This window comes from Desmodus rotundus, chromosome 7 (genome assembly GCF_022682495.2).
Source record: "Desmodus rotundus isolate HL8 chromosome 7, HLdesRot8A.1, whole genome shotgun sequence".
NCBI classification, from domain to species: Eukaryota; Metazoa; Chordata; class Mammalia; order Chiroptera; family Phyllostomidae; genus Desmodus; species Desmodus rotundus.
In genome coordinates, this window is record NC_071393.1 from 127743538 (window position 1) to 127762756 (window position 19219).

General features: G+C 51.4%; 1 protein-coding gene across 3 annotated transcripts in view; it reads right to left on the minus strand.

The window, feature by feature from the left end:
- Positions 1-19219, minus strand: part of TTC7B (tetratricopeptide repeat domain 7B) — a 215390-nt gene that overhangs the window by 63090 nt on the left and 133081 nt on the right. For all 3 annotated transcript variants that reach the window (XM_053928133.2, XM_053928134.2, XM_053928135.2), the window contains exons 15-16: positions 18863-19023; positions 1456-1572 (exon numbers count right to left, since the gene is read on the minus strand). In XM_053928133.2, the coding sequence (XP_053784108.1) occupies positions 1456-1572; positions 18863-19023 (278 nt within the window). The remainder of the gene's footprint in view (positions 1-1455; positions 1573-18862; positions 19024-19219) is intronic.

Genomic DNA, 19219 nt, shown 5'->3' on the forward strand with positions numbered 1-19219 from the left:
TCGCAAGGACCCGTCCCCTTCGCAGGGCCCTGATCTTGACCTTTTTTTTTTTTAACTGCAGAAACTTGTAAAATACAATTCACATGGAACCCCACCTGCCCTCTGCTCCTTCCCCACGGCCCATCCTGCCTCTTCTCTCCCCAGGCCAGCAGCGGCAGACCACGGTCACCAGACCACGGGCCTGCCTCCTGGTGGGCTACACTGGGCAAACCACATACTTATTACACATTAAGGATTTGGGTTTTACACACTTTTAGGCTCCTGACTTTTAAGAGCATAATGGGGGCTGCCTGAACGAAGGAGCAGCCGCTGGAATCCCGGGACTCGTCACAGCCCGTTCCATCACCGTGCTTCCTCTGCAGGGCAGGGCACGCTCACACTCCAGGCACATGGCAGGGGGGATGCCCAAGACTTGAAAATGGCACAACAGGCCACCAGGTGTCTTTCAGTGGCCTGCTGGGGGTCGGCAGTCCACCGTCCCCAGAGTGTCTGCCTCTGTAGGGTGGGCCCCTTGCACTGACTCGGCCTGCCCAGGCCTTGCCACGGCTGTGCCGGGCGGAGGGAGCCTGCAGGAAACGGACAGCAAGGCGAACAAATTTCATCCGGTCAAGACGCACTTCCCGCCTTGTAGAAAGTAAAACCCCAAATATATTTTATTGTCCTGTAGGGCATTGCTTTGGCATTTTTCTGCAAGTTCATTTCAGCATATCTGTTTTTCAAATTCTTCTTTGAACTGGCCTTAACGTTTGACCGATTCCCTCTTTGGTTGACAAAATAAATAAAATCTTTGATACAGGCTCAATTTCTGTTTGAGTTATGACTTCAATTTTTTGAAAATAGAACCTTCACACCAACAGCAACCTCTGCTCTCCTTAGCAAGCAGAGGCCCCGCTGTCCACGCTGGTCTTTTAAATATTCCTGTAAGAGCCCGATCAGGACCACACCGGGTGCGGCAGAAGCCAGGCCTGCTGGAGTGTGGCCGGCCGGGTGATAACACAGGTGTAACACATTATGGTTTTAGTTTGAACGTTTCACCTAGAATGTCACGCGGTGTACTTGAGAGTGACATTGTTATGTTACAGAATTACATGCTCATGATTTTGGAATAAAAGACTCTGTAATAAAACAAGGGGTGTTATTTGTGCCGGACCCCGAGCCACTGACCAGTCTATTCGTATATCGTCAGATAGGCGTCAACTGAACTGAACCCAGTGGGTCGCTGTGGCAACAAGAGCGAAAGAAACCCATGGTTCGGTGGCTTCATCAGCAACTGGGAGAACAACCCCTTTAAACCTGGAGCACAGGAGGCTCCCCCACTATCCTCTGCTGTATCTGGGGACCTGGAAGGGCACGAGGGTGACAGAGTAAGTGCCTGCTAAATGCCAGTCCGGGACAGCACAGATGGGCAGGGACCCGTGCAGACACCACACGTGCCAGGCCCTGCAGGCCTCTTACCTGGGATTGGTCAGGTTGTAGCAGGACTTCCATATCTGTAACATGTGCTTGCAGGTGAGGAGCGCCTCATCTGGGCCCCGGCAGAGCGACTCCAGCTTCACTTTGGAAAACAGCAGTCTACAGTGGGGACACAAAGGAGAAGACAGCACACTCACACCAGACGGCCTCCACCCAAACACAGCAGAGTGGCCTGGCCGAGAGGCGGAAGCTACTGCACTCACTCTGGAGTCGGGCGTCCAAAGGCTCCCCCTGACCAAGGGAAGCTGTGGAAGCAGGAGCAAGGGCTCCAGAACTCCCAGATCAACCTGGGGCTTTGCCCAAGTCTCACCATGAAGGCAGACGCAGGCACCTGACCAGTGGTGGTTGGGCAAAATGCTTCAGAGTGGCTCACTCTATTCAGAACACAGGGATTCCGTTAAGAGCACGCTTTTAAAGGACAACACCAATTTATCTGTGAGACTTCAAAAATTCATTAAAAGCTAACCTTGATTTACTTACAAAATTACACAGGAGATGGACTTAATTGCCATAAATATCTACAAGTAACCTCCCACGATGATCCTTATCACATGTGGGTGAACAGGTCTCACAAGCTTTGAAAAGCCAGAACTGAGGGCACGGGAGGAAGGGGCACCTGGCCAACACCCTCCCTTCTCAAGTCTTCCCTGGCCCTGTTACTTAGGGGCCAGGACTTCACCAGCTTGCTCCGTAACCAACACCTTGTCCCTGTGTTTGCTGCCACCGATGGCTTCCCCCTCCACCCAGACCTTCTGAGTGCTAACCTCAGCCCCTTCTCTTTCCTGGCCCCCGCCCCCCGCATTACCCCAACCCGAAATCTGCCTATGTCCCTCTGCAGACATCAGCTCCCTTGGTCCTGGGCTCTCTACCACTCTCCCGTGAAAGCCCCAGCTTGAGCCCACATACCTTCCTCGTGGTCTTCCTGTCCCTTGCCTTGACTTGCTTGGCTCCACGAACCTGTCTCATAAAGGCCTCCAAAGATGCCTTTCCTTCCTGGCTCAAGAAACTACAGGGAGTCCTTACTGTCTGTAATAATAAGTCAGCATCCCACATGGAGTCCTTTACGGCACTCCGCCCACCGGCCACTCCTCCTTCGCCCTCCCGTTCCACACAACTCGCTGGAAGGGGCCTTCACTCCTGCCGACACGATTCCCAGGCCAGCGGCCCTGCTCCCCTCCTAGCGCTACAAACATACGGGCCCGGGCCTCAGCCTTGATCTCTCCTGATCCATGTCTCTCCTTAACTCTCCCTACATTCACCTAGAGCCCCACCCCCTCAAATTAGTCGTCCTCCATCGACGCCACCTTCATACCTTGACAGTCTCTGCTCAGCATGTATCAGACCAGCTGGTGTGTGCTGTTCACAAAGAGAAAAAGACGGAGGAGTTCCTGGCTCCCAAAGGCCTCCCACGTGCCTGGCCCTGGGTTTGGCACTTTGCAAACAAGGTTGAAGTCCATTTTGTGACACCCCTGCTCAGGGGGGGGTGTTTACCTCCCTTTCAATCAAAGAGCCCCAGCCCCTCTCTTGGGCCTCACTTCCACAGCACCCAGGGCTGTGCTTGTCAGTCTACGGGCCTTACGTCAGCATTTGCTCACCAACTACTTTCTCTGTAAGTCACAGAAGATAAAGAAATGCGTTTCTAGTGACTTAAGTTAGACAGAAAGGAGAATTCCTCCACCATGCACCATGTAACGACCTCATTGGAAGGCACTTGGGAGGAGAAAAGCCTCTTTTTCCTCCGTGGTCTCTAGATGGAATGAGGCTGGTGCTAACCAGCCGCTGCCCAAGCTCAGGGACGAGTCAGCCCCAACTGCACCCTCCGAATGGAGCCCAGGAAACCCAAGGCTCCCAGGGGGTCGGGGTGGCAGTGTCCTCAAGCCTGGGTTTGCAGAAGCCTGCCGATGCAATGACGAGCCAGGTGAGGAGAGGGGTGCAGTCTCTGCCCTCTGAGCGGCTGGGCATGAAGAGTGAGCCCAGACGTGAGAACAGGACTCGGCTTCTGCTCAGAAGCTTCTCGAGACATGGTAGTTCCCCGAGGCCTTTCCAGGACCACCTTACAAGGCCTGAGGGCCACTCAGGGTGTCTGGAGGGCGTTTTAAGGAGCCAGAAGCTGTCACCTACTGATGTCTTCAGGAGCCCACAGGGGGAGACCTTTCCCACTGGAGTCTCCCACCACACTGGGGTCAATGTGCTGCCATGGGAGGGGAAGCTGCCAAAGGGTCACCTGGCCACTTCCGGTGGGGACCTACCGGAGGCCAGAGACGCCCCTGAATGAGGGCTGGTTGCTGAGTGGGTCTGGCTCAGGCACCCCACCCAGGACTGTGGTGATGTTCTGTGGGAGGCAGCCCCAGCCCCTCTGGCTCAGCCCAGCTGGGAGGGTGCCTGCCCTGGGGAGGGCTTGGAGCAGGTGGGGAGGGTCGCCCTGCACAGGCCTGACTGAGGCTCTCAGCGCCATTACCCGCGAGTTCTTCACTGCACCCGACTGCCAGTGCCCATCCTAAGTCTCAGCCTGGGGGAACAGTTCTGTGCCAGCCTTCTTGGCTGGAAAAAGAACTTCTAATTAACATGAAATAACAGCTTTCGAACACTTGACTGAGGATGTGGAACTGAAAAGGTGTGGGCTGGATTTAAGGGAACCAGACAGGAAGAACAATAGCGGACTCTGAGCACAAATGATGGAAAGTGAAGCAGAGGAACAGCAAGAAAGGGAGCGGCGGGGAAAAGAAGCCGGAAGGCACAGGCTGGGGAGGCAAAGCCAAGGGGTGAAGGCAGGCGACGAGGACACCACCTCAGAGAGACTGCTCCTTGTCACCTTGTCACCTTCCCCCAACCCTCAGCTTGTGCACGAGGCCGAGACAATACCGACAACAGAACGAGGGACACTTGTCATCCTATTTGCCAAATGCTGCTCGCTCATTTGAAGACTGTTGGAAAGCCTCCGGCTGGGTGTGCGTTACCTTAGCACAGAAATGGAAAGGACACAAATGATGCTTAGGGTTAATTTGCTGCAGCAGATGTCCAAAGGTGTTAGAGACTCCATCCACTGGGAAAACCCCGAGGCAAAAACAAGAGAAAGTTATGGAAACACTTGGGACAAACCAGCATTGACAGCATTTCTGCATGTGGAGCTGTTGATGGCTCAGAGAGGACAGCAGCCCATGCCAGGCGAGACCGGTTGGTGGCCACACCCCCCGAGTCCAACCATGAATTCAGATGTTTCTCTGAGTTAAGAAGTCACTTGCTAGGAAAATGGTCTACTCCTGTACCCTGTCCCTGGCTCAAAGTTCACTAACCTCATTAAAAATTGTTTTGTTCAGAGACTCATTGAAAACTTACAGGAAATTAATAAAGAACAGGAGAAGCTTGCAGAAGTATCAATGGGACTCTGTCACTGACAGCCCCCACCTTGCGTCTCACGTGATGCTTTCCGTTTCCTGGCTCCTGCCCATGTGCTTATCCTTGGTCTGCCCACTGCCTGTCTTGCACATCCCCCATTCTAGCACGGTCACCTTCTTCCATGTGCCACCCTTCTTCATGTCCCTGGGTCTTTGCACATGCCCTTTCTTCCATCTAGAACGCCTTTTCCACCCACTTCTTCTTTTTAAGCATCTACTCATCTTTCAAGATGCGGGTTGAATAGCACCGCTTTCCTGAAGCCAGTCTTAAGAAATAGGAGTTATCTGTTTCCTAATGGAAATACAATTCCAGAGAGGACGAGAGCTCACTAATGTGGAATAACAAGCTATAGCCGGGAAACTTCTGCTTTCAGGACAAGTGACATAATAAGAGCAGCAGCTGTCGGGCACTTTAAATATTTAACCACTGATCCTTACACCAACCCAGGTCAGGTGGAGAGTGCAGCCCTTGCCCAGGTTCACACTGCGGGTCACTGGTGGGACAGAAACGCACACCCAGACCCACGAGACTCCGAGGCACTGAGCAAGAAACCGAGGAGAACGACTTAAAATAGTCTCAGCACACTGCCGACACTCTTGAAGGCTCGCAGCACTTTCTAACCCACCGCCAAATACTTAACGCCCTGAAATACGCAAAGAGCTGTGTTGGCTACTGTGTGGAGTAAAACGTGGTATAAAATACAGCTCCTTGTTAGTAAAGCCAGCAACCTTTTGGCCTGCAGGCCAGCGTTTGACCCACTGAGCCACACCAGCCAGGGTGAGATGATTCTTGAAATAATAGCCATGTTTGGCTTAGGATGGAGATTAGGAAGAAGCTCTCATGGTCCCAGTGCAGCTCTGGGCCATGTGGCATTGTGACATCACTGGGCACCTTAGGGAATGTATCCAAGTGTCCTCTTCAGAGCCAGGTTTAATGTCTAATGATCAGCCCCAGGAAGACCTTCCTGATGCCCTGGAAACTGTCCCGACCACCAGCACTCACCTCTAGTCCATCACTCTAGTTTAGCTCTATTCTGGGCCCCACCTCGCATCCCGACTCCAGACGCTGCTCCTGAGCTCACTTTCGACCCTCGCCTCTCCCTGCCCGTGTGCATGGTGCTCCACCCGCCTGCCTGGAAGGCCCCTCGCCAGTACCCCCCACTGCGACTGTGAGCGTTTCATTGTCTGGCACCTTCCATGATCCCCATCCTCAGGCAGCATCTACCTCCTTCCTCATCTCATCTGTGTAAACTACTTCTGTAATCTGTTTCCTCATCCTACATTTGTACAGGCGACTACCTATATGTCAGGGCCTGACCACGAGTTTGTTCACCCTTTTGTCAACCACTTTTAAAGTACCTAGTAAGCCACCGAAGCTCCAAAGGGAAATAAGACATGGTATCTTCCTCCCCAAAGCTCACCACCTAGTGTTACATTCACAAGCTACGGGATGAACACAAACACGTCTGAATAAAGTTCCTGGGCAGCACATGAGGAAGGAGACAGATTCTGCCTGGGGGTCATGAAGCCGCTGGAGAAGAAGTGGGACTTTCACAGTTGATGTGGGAGAGGCTGGGGGCAGGGGGCATCCAGGCTGGCAGGTGGAATGCCAGAGCCCAGACAGGGAGGTGTGGCGTCCACAGGGAGCTCAGCCATGGTGTCCGGGCTCTCGGATTTAAGACTGGGGCCCGAGACGGAGCTAACAGGGTAGATACCTCCCAATTCTGAACTCTGATACGTCTCACGAAGCTTTCTGATGAAGACCTCTCAAGGAAAAAATAGTTAGAAAAGTTTAGAGAAACACTAAAGCAATAATTCCCTCCAATCTGATTTGGCAGTATAAAAACACACTCATTAAGTGCAAGTAGGAAGAAACAAGCGTATTAAACCACAAAACCCTCACTAATTAGCAGAGCTGTAAATGCTGTCCTCAAGGCAGCTGACTCAGAAGTGAAATCGCAGGAGCCTTGAACAGTTGGCATTCTGTGCCGATCTGTGTGTACGCGTGTGCGCAGTCACCTTTGGGTTTAGCACGCCAGGAACCTGCTCTTTGTCTGATGAATTTAGGCAGGCGTGCAAAACAGCTGCGCAGCAGAGCGCGTGGCGTCTTCCACGGGGGCCTGGACTACCATCGCTGACTCTCAGTTCCGGGGAGCCTGACCTGAGAGCTGCGGGGAGGTGGCTGCCAAACACCCAAAGGGCGGTGAGCACCTTTCACCAGGTAAATGGAATAATAGATGGGGCGGGGCAAGCATGTTGAAATAAAATTCTACCTCGAGAGGGCGGTTTGGCAGCCCCAGGGCAGAGTGGTAAGGAAAATGAAAGGGCTGTGCTGAGGCGCATGGTGACGGGGAGGAGAGGGATGGAAACTGGAAGCCAGGCGAGTCACCTGGGAACAAAGTCTGAGAGGAGGGAGACGTGGCCCATTGCCTGGCAGGGACGGGTGCGTTACCGGGTACACCTAACCAACTCTTCAGAGGGGAGTGAGGGGTTTCTTCCAGGTGCCAGTGTGGCTTTCGTGAAGGAAACCCACCTCAATTCCTTGTTACCAACTTTTCAGATGGCCTACTGTTTGCTGGCCCTGGAGCTTCTGCTCTCCTGGCTGGGTTTCCCAAGCAGCCAGACTGCAGAAGATGTTGTTCTCCGCAAAGAGCGGCCTCAGACCCCAGGCTGAATCACTGTCAGTGAAAATCAGTGCCTTCACTGGTCTGTGAGCTGCCTGGCCTGACGCAGAGGAACGGGGTCCCGTCAGCAGCAGGTGAGCCGAGGACGCTGGGTTTACAGCTGTGCAGGCCCCAGAGCCGAGAGCCCAGACCACCCTGAGGACCCTCTGACAACCACTGGAAGGAATGAGGGGTGTGGAGCCAGCTCATGCGACTCTTCAGGTCTCACTAAAGGTGAACGTTCAATAAATGTCACCCAGATGAACAATCTGCCTGCTCATCTGTTACACAGAAAACACAATTTCGTTGATGGTCTGGTTTCCCTCATTGCTGTATGGACAGGCTCTTCACTGGCTTATTTAAAAACACATGAACTTTTCCAATCCGTCAAAAGCTGGAAAAGGCCTTGAGAGGGCCTGTAATGGTTTGCTGCTCAGGGCGCAGTGCGGGGCGGGCGGCCTCAGCAGCCCCGGGAACTGGTGAGCAATGCAGAATCCCACCCGCTCTAAATGCAGGGGCCAGAGTCTTCCCTGGACGAGGTTCCTGGCAATCGGTGTGTGAAATGCAGTTCAAGAAGCACCGCGCTGGTTCCTAACCAGTTCCTAACCAGTTCCTAACTCTCCATCCTAACCTTCAGTGGTGTGATTTTTTTTTTTTTAAAGACCTCCAAGAAAGAATTCCCAGAGCCCCTACACTTAGGAAATTCTACATGTATTTATTTCTCTCCCATAAGAATTTTGGGAGTATTCCTTTCTTAAATTCAGTGGGAATTCTGATCAACCACTTATGTTAAGGTCACAAATGAAGGGCACCCCACCCGTGATCCGGAAGAGAACACTTTCCTTCTTTCTGGAGGGAGGCCCTGGATGGCTTTCCGACGGCTGTGCTGTAACCTGTCCAGGCCTTCCCCGAGTGTCTCCAGGGAGAGGCACCACTGACACTGTCACCCACAAAGAGGGCACCTCTGGAGTCTGCAGAACACTGAGCAGTCACTTCCACAGTGGGTGCTCCCCGGGACTGGGAGCCTTTGGCATTGTGCCAGCACACTGCCAAAAGTAATCAGGTCCAAGCGTCTTTGAAGTGTGCGCAGAGCTAAGGGAGCTCTGCTGGCAGGTTCAGCTCCCAGGCCTCCAGATGGAAATCCCTGGTCTCCAGGCTTCTCAGGGATCAGTCTCAGGACCTGGTTCCCTTTACAAACCCCCAAAGCCCACGCTGAGTCCTGATGAGCAGGGCTCTTCTGGTCCCCGAGCCCTCTCCAGGGACAAGGCCCCGCCGGGTCACTGACCCAGGTGGCGCACCCGCAACCTCTGTCTGGGAGCTCTGAACCACTGAGGGAGTTCTAGAAGTCTGACCACGGTTACTCAAGAGGGAGACACGGCACGATGTGCCTGTAAGTCTGGGGAGGTCGCTCAGCATTTCTTCCACGATGGCCTTGCTGTTCCTGTGCCTGTCACCCCAGCCCAGGCTCTCAGATCTGCGGGTTCCTGGGGAGATCAACACTACATGCACTTGGCAGAAGAAGGTACCAGGAGCAGACACCTGGCTCTGCAGAACTTAGCAGCCCCTCGTCCTTGGTTGGGAGGCTGCTCATGAGTGACGGGGGCCAGGACGGTGCCCGTGGCCCCAGAGGGTTCGGCTGTGCCTCCTGGTCTCCTCTTTCTGACAGGCAGGAGCTCCTGTTAGATCCCGTATCAGTTACATTTTGCTTCTCATTTCAGTCAAAGTGTCAACAATCTGGAATACTCCCCCATCCTTCCAGCGATATTTTTAGAACAAACAACTGACATATTTAGCTGAAGTAAATCACCTCAAGAAACCCCAGTTTGGCTCATTTTTTGCTCCTGCTTCAGCTGGCAACCGATTACTGTCCTAGAGTCAGCACGTCGTTTCCAGGAGAGCTGTCCTGGAAGCGACCGGACAGGGAGGCCGAATGGAAAACACCAGGAGTCACGCTGCCCTGCTGCAGGGACCTGCTCCCCTGCTCGAGTGTGACGCCTCTATGAGGGCAGCCACTTCATGCAGCGTGGGCCACCAAGCAACGGGGCATCCACCCCAGGGGTCAGGGCGGGGTCCTGAGGGCTGTCTGAGCGGCAGAGCTGGGGGCTGAGGGTGCGAAGTGCACACGAGCAGAGAGCCCTCCCTGGGCCTGTGAGAGGGCTGGTGAGCACAGTGGACCTGGTAGCAAGCCTTCCCATCAGTCCACTGGGCTGTAAGAAGAAATCACCTGTTCCTCCTGAACCACAAAGCCACTGGTCGTCTCTAAATGGGGGAGGGGTGAACTGAAGAGGGTCTACAGCTCAGTCACCGCCCCAAGGTCATCTCTCCGGCCTGTGTCCCTGTCTCTGACTCAGCTCCCTTGGCCCCAATTTCCCCACATCCCTGAGTTTGAGGCTGGGAGCCCAAGTGAAGAAATGAGACACTGGGGCCCATTTTGGTGGCCACAGTGGGTGTCAAAAAGATGGGACTCCCTGCCCTCACCCAGACCTGGAAGGGAAGTCCAGATGGGAGTTGGACTACAAGGGACCATGAAGTTCTGTGAGACAGAAATGGCTCCCCCCACCTGCAGGCAGGAAGGGGCCAGGGAGGAAGACACCGCAAGGTGCTGGAGAGCTGGACCAGCTCTTTGGGACCCGAGACGGACAGAGCTTCTCTCTGGCCCAGGAGGCTGAGTGGGGCCCTGAGTCCCTGCCCCAGAAGCCTGCGGCTGTGATCCGGCCTGTTCTGCATGCCCCACCTTTGCTGTCTCAACCTCCTGTTGTCCTCACTTGGGATGTCATGAAGGGCTCGGCTTTGTTTTTCTCGGCTTCTCTCAGTGGTACCAAGGGACACCAGGGGCAGGGCCTCTGTCCATGGGGGCTAAGCGCTAACGGGGAGCTCTACCCCTGACAGTGGGGGGGATGTTGGCCACGGTAGTGATCTTTGTTGCTTCTGAGGCACTCGGCACCTCCGAAGTAATCCCCCATGAGGCTCTGTGGGCCATGTGGAGGCAGGGACGGTGCTTTTCTTGCTGGGCTCACTCTTGGCAGAAAGCAGGGGCTCCCCAACCATGGAGGGGAAGCTCAAAGGATGGTGAGTCTGATCACCTCCCATTGGGTCACGGATCCCCGCCAGCTGTTCTCAGCTCAGGGTTCCCACAAGAGTAATTATCAGACAGATTTGGAGATTCTCTTCTTTCTCTTCTTTGCTCTCTGATGCTTTGGTTTTATTTTTAAATAGTAAACTTTACTTTAAAATGCAGAAGACCACTACGAATGACCTGACATCCATTCACCTGCCTTTGTGCTGTCCGGTGTTTTCTCACAGTTGGCTGCATCACTAGTAGGCACTCTGTGAGATGCCCTCACAGTAGGTCGACACCGTCTTTTTATCACATAGTGGGACTGGGCAGAGTAAACACCAAAATGCACAAGAGAAGAAACGCAGGTGGATGCATGTGTAGGGCCGTCAGGGCCAACCACACGGTGCACAAACAGGAAGCAGTGTCCGCAGCATGCCGAGTCCTGAGCTGGGTGCTGGGCGCCCAGAGGTTCACAGGAAACGCTCCGAGTGACGTCTGAGGATGACACTCCCTGCTTTGAATTGCTGAATGACATTTAGGAGAACCTGAGATCTTATAAAGAAAAGCACTAAATAAGTAACCCTTCTGCATGCCACCCCTGGGGAGGGGAGCTTCGTTATGGCTGCCCACGCCCGGCCTCCTCCACCAGCTGGCTGCCAGGCCTCCTGGGCCTGGGCATTCCTGTGTGGGCTTTAAACTGGGGACAAACAGCCACACGCATACCTGTACTGGTCACGGGGACATGGGCCAGCAAACCCGCCACCTGAGGTCACAGCTGCCCTGGACCCAGAGAAAGAAGGATCTTCTCATGAACCAACTTGGCTTCAAATATATTTCTCCTCCATTTTCTCTTCCCAGTTCCTCTGCCCTTGCCTCTTAAATGTATGTTTCTGTTTCTAAGTCATTGATGTTTTTTAAAAAAAGATTATTTATTTTTAGAGAGAGGGGAAGGGAGGGAGAAAAAGAGGGAGAGAAACATCGATGCGTAAGGGAAACATTAATCGGTTGCCTCCCGCGTGCCCCCAACTGGGAACCTGGCCTGCAATCCAGGCATGTGCTCTGACTGGGAATCAAACCAGTGATCTTTTGGTTTGTAGGACAATGCCCATCCCACTGAGCCCCATCAGCCAGGGCGATTTTTCATTGACTTTTGGCGGGGGTTGGGGGGAGTCAAGCACCTACATTTACTGAAGGCAATGCCACAGGCCCCAGACCTGACAGAAAGATTACACAATTGGGCTGGTGCGGTGGGAGTCTGCTTCCTGTGTCAGGAAGTCCCCTCCAGAAGAACCATGGCTTCACCATCCAGAGCCACAGAACCCCGGGGCGGAAAGGGCCCCCACTATCCCATCTCAACCTTCCAAGAATGATGCAAACCCTCTACCACCACACAGGTCAATAAAGAGAGGCCAGAAAGCTGACTAAAAAACAACTATGGTAAAATATGGAAAATGTACCATTTTTAAGTGCACAGCTCAGTGGCATTAAGTACATTCACACTGCTGTGCAGCCGTCCCCACCACCCACCTCCAGGACATTTTCCATCTTACAAAACTGGAACTCTGTCTTCATTAATCAATAACCGCCACTCCTCCCTCCACCAGCCTCTGGCCACTTCCTGCCCCTGTGATTTTGATTACTCTGGGAACCTCACGTAAGAGTAAGCTTTTGTCCTTTTGTGATTGCTTTACTTCACTTAGCATTACGTGCTCTCGGTTCCTCCATGAGTCAGAATTCCCTTCCTTTTCAAGGCTGAACAATATTCCATTGAATGTAGACGCCACGTTCTGCTCATGCCCTCATTCCTCAGTGGACACGTGGGTTGCTTCCGCTGTGTGGCTGCTGTGAATAACACCGCGATGGACGTATGTGGACAGTACCTGTTTGAGTTCCTGCTTTCAATGCTTTGGAGCATTTACTCAGGCGTGGAATTGATGGCCATCTAACAATGTGTCGTTAATTCTCTGGGGGAGCGGCTTCCACAACATTCTCCATAATGCTGCACAGTCCCACCCGCAGAGCAGAAAACTTCCGTTTTCTCCACATCCTCGCCAACCCGTTACTATTTCTTTAAAATACTCACTATCCTAACGGGTCTGAAGTGGCATCTCATGGTGGTTTTGATTAGTATTCCCCTAGTGATTAGTGATGTTGAGTATTTTCATGGGCTTATTGGCCATTTTATTTTGGAGAAATGTCCATTTGAGTCCTTTGCCTACTTTTTATTCAGGTTGTTTTTTGTTTTGGAAAGTGGATTTTGAATTAGCCATTGTACCTCTGAATTTGCTTTGATCTGGGGTGTCTTTCAGGCTGCCACCCACTCTCCTTTGGCTGAAAGCCCCCCCTTCCAACCTGCATGTGAGGACCAGGCCCCCCTGGGTTGGTTACCTTATGCCTGTCCCTCCCATATGCCCTTCAGGTACTCATGCATCATTTCTCTAACTTAATGCAACGAGAAGCGCCTTTCCCTGTGGGCCAACCTTGCATCAAATGCAAAATTAATAGGCATGCTCATGCTCATTACTCCATCGCTGGGCTCAGACATGAAAATGGCCCAGACACCAGGCCCCTCAGTAGTCACTGCGTCACCACACTCCCCAGTCTATTTCAACTTCAGTGAGTTTCTCTGCGAGAGTGTGTGTGCGGCAGTGTGAGAAAGAGGTGACGTCTTACCTGCCAAGTAATGGCTTTTTTAAACCAGATATAGAGTCCACTCAAGTGAAGGGCGATGCGGACCCTGTTTTCCAGTTCGTTGCTGAGATGAACAGGGAGAGAGCATGATAGCCCCACTCACCTGCATGGGCAGCTTGGACAGGGCACTCCGTCTTCCTCTCGCTGGCGGCGGCAGCATCCCCAGTGCCCAGCACGGTGCCTGCGCTGTGGCAGAGCTGAGTGCTTCGAAGGCAGGGGTTGAGAGCACCGATGTGGAGGCGGAGGCCAGACAGCCTGCGTTCAAATCACGATTCTACCACTTTCTAGGTGCACGAACTAGCAGCATAATCTTGGACAGGTTACTTACCCTCTCCATGCCTCAGTTTTCTTATCTGTAAAGTGGGGATAATACTATCCACCACAGTTCTGAGGGTGATTAAACTACTTAGAATGTGTTAAGTGTTGCCTCTAACAAAGCAGTGTGGAAACGCCAATGATCATAATTACTATGTGAGTGAGTGAGTGAGTGAGCGAGTGTTATACATGTTCACTTCTTCCCATGGAGGTTACTCCCGGTGGTGTGAAAAGAGTTGTGATTGTTTCACAGAATCTGCTTTCACATACACAGGGTAGAAGACCACACACAGAGAAGAGTGTTATAGAAGAGCTTATGGTCTTCCAGCCAGGTGACTGGGGATTAGTTTCAGCACTTGGGATAGAACAGAGTTATGTCTGCATCAGGAAACACGCTGGGAAGAGTTGTCCAAACATCTCTAATGATCCCGCTGGTATTTGTATCCTCCAGAGGTTTCCGAAATTACTTTCTTGAGCTTTGCGGTAACATGTGAGGGTTTCTTAAGTGTGCTATTGACCTGATAACCTCTCTTAGAGCACATAAAAAGGGACCTGTAGGTATTCTTTTTAATTAGGAAACAGTAAAGTTAAAACCAAATAAAAATGTGTCATTAAGAAAGGTGCACAACCTCAGTTTGTTTCGGGGCAGGAACTCAGCCTTGGCAGAGCCTGCAGCAGCCACTGTGGGGCTTGCTGAGTCGAAGTAACACACTGCAGTTATTCTCAAACTCTGAATGCTGCTGCAAGTATGATACTGCCTGAGATATTTTCCAAAGACAAAAAGTAACAAACCACCAGTTCTCATCCCAGTATTTCATCTCAAAAGGACTCTCTGTGGCATAAACACAAAGTCTGTGAGGGTCTGGTCCAAGCCCCAGCCGACAGACTGCTGCACTGGGAGGCACCCGCCCCATGCAGCACAAAGCTGCAGGGTGACGAAAGCAAGGTCACACACAGTGGAGGGCACAGCGGCCAGTGGAGCCAAGCAGAAAGCTCGGACATGGGCTCCCACATGCATGGACATTCAGAACAAAAGTGACATGGTGGAGCAAGAGGGAGAGGAATCTGCTCAACACGGGGTGCCGGGACAATTGGGTATCACACGGGAAACGATTACATTGACCACTCACCCCACACACAGGTGCAACGGCCAACTCCAGGCCGACTCCAGGTGAACTCCGGGCTTTCAGTGCGGAGATAGCGAGAGCTTTCAGAAGGCAGCTTGGGGGCCTATCTCCGTGATCCTGGAGACCACCAAGGTCTCTAACTAGGCACAGGAGAACTATCCATGGATACATGATTGAGAGATTCAACTGCTTTTAAATCTGTAACTTCTGTTCTTCAAAGGACGTCAGTAAGAGAAAGCAAAGACCAGCACTGATTGGGAGATGTCTGCAACACATATAACCACCACCAACAAAAAAAGCACACGTAACCACAATCTATAAAGAAATCTTACAAACTAGTATGAGAAAGATAACCCAATCAGAGAAAAGACCTCTACACATGCTTCACGAAACAGAGAAGCTAAATGACCAATGAACTAATGCAAAGGTGTCCAACCTCATTAACAAGGAGGGACACGCAACTTAAACTCACAACGCGACACCACTAACCAGCAACTCCACGACCGAAAGTGAGCCTGTCGACTCCCGGGGCTGGTGCTTGCAGCCACACGGGTCCCCGGGCCCTGCTGCTGGGAGTGCACAACGGCGCAGCCACTTTGGAAAACAGTTTGGCAGTAGTTGGTAAAACTGAAGATGGCACACATATCCTAGGACCCGACAATTTCATGCGGGGTGTACACTCAAAGACACGCTTACTCACGGGCACCGGGGGACGCGAGCGGGAATGTTTACAGCAGCATCGTTCGTAAGAGCTGAAAACAGCCCCCACGCCCACTGCGAGCAGACTAGGAAAGTGAGTCCTGGTGTACTTATACAATAAAAGCTACTCATAAGCATGAATGAATAAATTGCTGCTGTATGCACTAAGACAGACCTCTGAACATAATGTTAAGCAGTGAAAGCAAGCAGTATCCAGATATTTTCAGTACGATTCCATTGAAAAATTGTAAACATGCAAAATTAAAAACCTTTATGATTTAGGAGCACGAACGCACATGGTACATACGGAACCGCAAGTCAGTGCTCAGCGTCCAGGCAGAGGGGTGGTGACCGTGAGGCGAGAGGTTAGGGGACGGGACAGAGGGGCACACAGGCAAATCACAGGCTACATCCACGTTCCTTTTCTTAAACCAAGAAGGGGTATACATATATTAGTTGTGTTACTATTTCAAATATGTTTACTAAATAGTCTTTTTGGTTCTTCTTAATATTTAATAACAATTTTAAAAGATTCTAAAATACCGCATTTGAGAACACTGTATTAGTAATAATAATAATAATTCCTATGAATTACTGAGTGACTACCATGTAATGATCACGACTAAGACATTGTCCCAATGCCGTAAATGCACTGGCTAAGGCAGCGAAATGCCTTTGGAGTTCTGGCCTCTCCGTGTCCATCCTTACTGCTACCATGAAATGATAAAAGTTGGTATTTAAGTACTTGGAGAAGCTTTAATGGGGACCAAAAAGTTGTGTAATTCTCTGCACCAGGCCAAGAGGCTGGTGGGGTCGATTCTTGACACAGCAGTTGACCAGGGGGAAGGGGTTCACACAGGGGCGCCCAATCTTTTGGCATCTCTGGGCCACAGTGGAAGAAGAAGAGTTGTCTTGGGCCACACGTAATCACAAAATAATCTCATAATGTTTTAAGTAAATTGACGATTTTGTGTTGGGAGGCATTCACAGCCAACCAGGGCTGCATGCAGCCCATGGGCCTCGGGTTGGCCACGCCCGAGGCAGGTGCTGACCGCACGTTGACTACGCACTCAGTCTGTGGCAGGTATGGCCAGGGGGACGCAAGGAACACGAGGCATCCCTGGCTTCCGAGAGTCTACCGCCCTGCTGCAGACAAGCCTGTCGCAAGCCAACGGGTGATACTACGCAACAGGTGCCCAATAACCTTGTCTAGGCTGGTGCTGGAACGTTTTACCCAGGTTGGGGACAGCGCAAGGGATCTACCGACTGCGTCCGGCCCAACTTTTAATAAAGTACTCCCGGGAAGAAGTTTCTCATCACAAAGGAAGAAATACAAATATTTAAAAAGCAAACAAGTCATCGGCTGCTCTCAGACCTGCTGACATATGCTTTGCTTTTTTGAGCTTACAGCTTAACATTAAAATAACAGGCTTGCATTCCTCAAATATCTCTACTGCTGTTCCTTACTTATATTGCTTGAAAAGGCTGTCAGCTGCTGTCACTTGGAGGCACTGCCATATTAGCCACCACTGTTTACTGCTTACAATGTGGTATGGCTATTAGTTTAATAAGCCAGCTCTGGATGACACCCCGGGCTGTGTATGCAGGAGCCACATGCGGGAGTCACATCTAATGAGGGTGTGGGGGGGGGCGGGGGTGGGAGGCAGGGAAGGCTGCTTTATAAATATTGATGAAACTGAATTTAATTGCATCAGGTGGTACTCCTGATGGGTAGAGGGCCGCAGGCTTTTTAAAGTGCTTGCACTGCTTTCAGGTTCCACGGGCGAACAGGCTCCGGATAAGATCCAGAAACACATTCGGTATGCAAAAGAGCAAGTCTGAGACCTGCGAGGAGCAAACACTGCAGCAAAGCGCTTTCATTCACTCTGCATAAGTAGCTGAACCTACAAAAGAAATCTCTCCTCAGAGTCTCCTGGATTATAATGAGAATTTTCTCGCCGGGGCGAACAGAAGTGCTCTTTTCACTGGGAGACAAAGAAATGTTTGTAATGGAAATGTGTGAACTGATTTTCCACGGAGAGCTGCTGAAACTCACTGATGGAAAACATAGTGAGGTGATGAGGCAGAGAAATCAAGCCCAAGACTAAGAGGATCCACTTAAAATTTGTGATTGCTCTTATTTCATGGAAGTGAAGAGAGCCAGCAGGGGCCACGGGCTCCATTCCTTCCTTCTCCCCCTGCCCCGGCCGCCCCCGCCCCATTACTGACCCTGCCACTTAGACAATTGAACCTGCCTGGCGTGCAGCACTGTTTACTGTTTCTGGCCACTGTGTACCGGTTACCTAGCTACACCACTGAGGATAAAATAGGAGCCGAGTAGCCCAAGAGACAATGTCTTCTCAGCGAAGCCTAACCAGCAAGCCTGGATTCTGGGATTCCAAGGAAATGGGAAGGTTAAGGAGATAATTCAAGCATAGGGCCGTTTATAATGACAATTCTTATGTTACGTACAAACATTGATCCACTGATTTAAGGAATTCCATTTCCTAGAGAATAAACCCAAGGCAGAAAGAGGTCAGGTTATCTTGATCAAAGTCGCCACAATGTAACACTCATCTGAAACTAGCAGAAGCCCCCGGGGGACTGCAGGACCAACAAGCTGTAAAGCACTGTGTTTCCCTGAGTTTTAGTCGTGAGAGTTTGCTTGCTATAACGTTTGTCATTCCTAGGTGTATCGATCAGTATTTTCTTAATATTTTTCTTTAAACTGACTTTAATTCAACTCATTTAAAAAATTCTTAGTCTCCCTCTGAGCGATAATTTCTCTGAAATCATACTTTGATATGCAGTTACATTTTTTCTAACGTACACTTAAAAGTATATAACTATTAAAATGAAAATGTGCATCCACAACCACCTAAGATCACCCTGTGTGCCCCGAGGGTACGAGTGGAAAAATGGATGAAGAGTTTTAACTTGATGAGGACGAGCTCAGACTACAGCCGACCCTCGAACAACACGGGTTGGAATTGCGCGGGTCCACTTCAGTGCAGGGTTGCTTCAATAGATACTGTAAAGGTATTTTCTCTCTCTTAATAACACTTTCTTTTCTCTAGTTTCCTTTACTGTGAGAACGCAGTATATATATATTACATGTAACATACAAAAAATGTGTAATCGACTATATTTAGGGACAAGGCTTCTCTCAACAGTAGGCTGTTAGCAGCTAAGCTTTTGGGGACTCAGAAGTTCTCTGCAGGTCTCCAACTGTGCCGGGGGGTGGCACCCCTAACCTCCGCATTAGCCAGGAGTCGACCGCTCGTCTGTTTCGAAACATCACGAGAAACAGAGTGCAGGGAGTGTTGCACGATTTACCCTCTGGCTGTCTACGAAGGGCTTAGACTGGAGAGAAGGAAGCCGGTGTAAGAGTACATTCAGTCGCTTCCGAGTCGGGAGAAACAAAAGCCCCGGGGCACTCACATGAAGTTCTCAGGATATTCACTCAGGGCCATGTCCACTATGTTCAGCGCGTCGTGGTGGTGCTTCTGCGCGGACAGCAGGAGGGCCAGGAGGTGCAGGGCGTTGACATCGTCGCCTTGCAGCTGCAGCGCTTGGCGCACGTACCCTAGCGCCTCTGGGATCTGGTTTAAAACAAAACCAGAACGAATTTTTAAACACACACACACACCCGCTATTTCAGTATCTGCTTCTCTGTAACCCTCAAGAGTCGTTTCGCCCCGGCCCACATTCCGGTTCGAGGCCAAGCCCCACGAAGCAGCAGGGTGCTCGCCGCAAACGTGAAAGCGGCGCTATCTTCAAGCCCCCGTCCTGTCGATG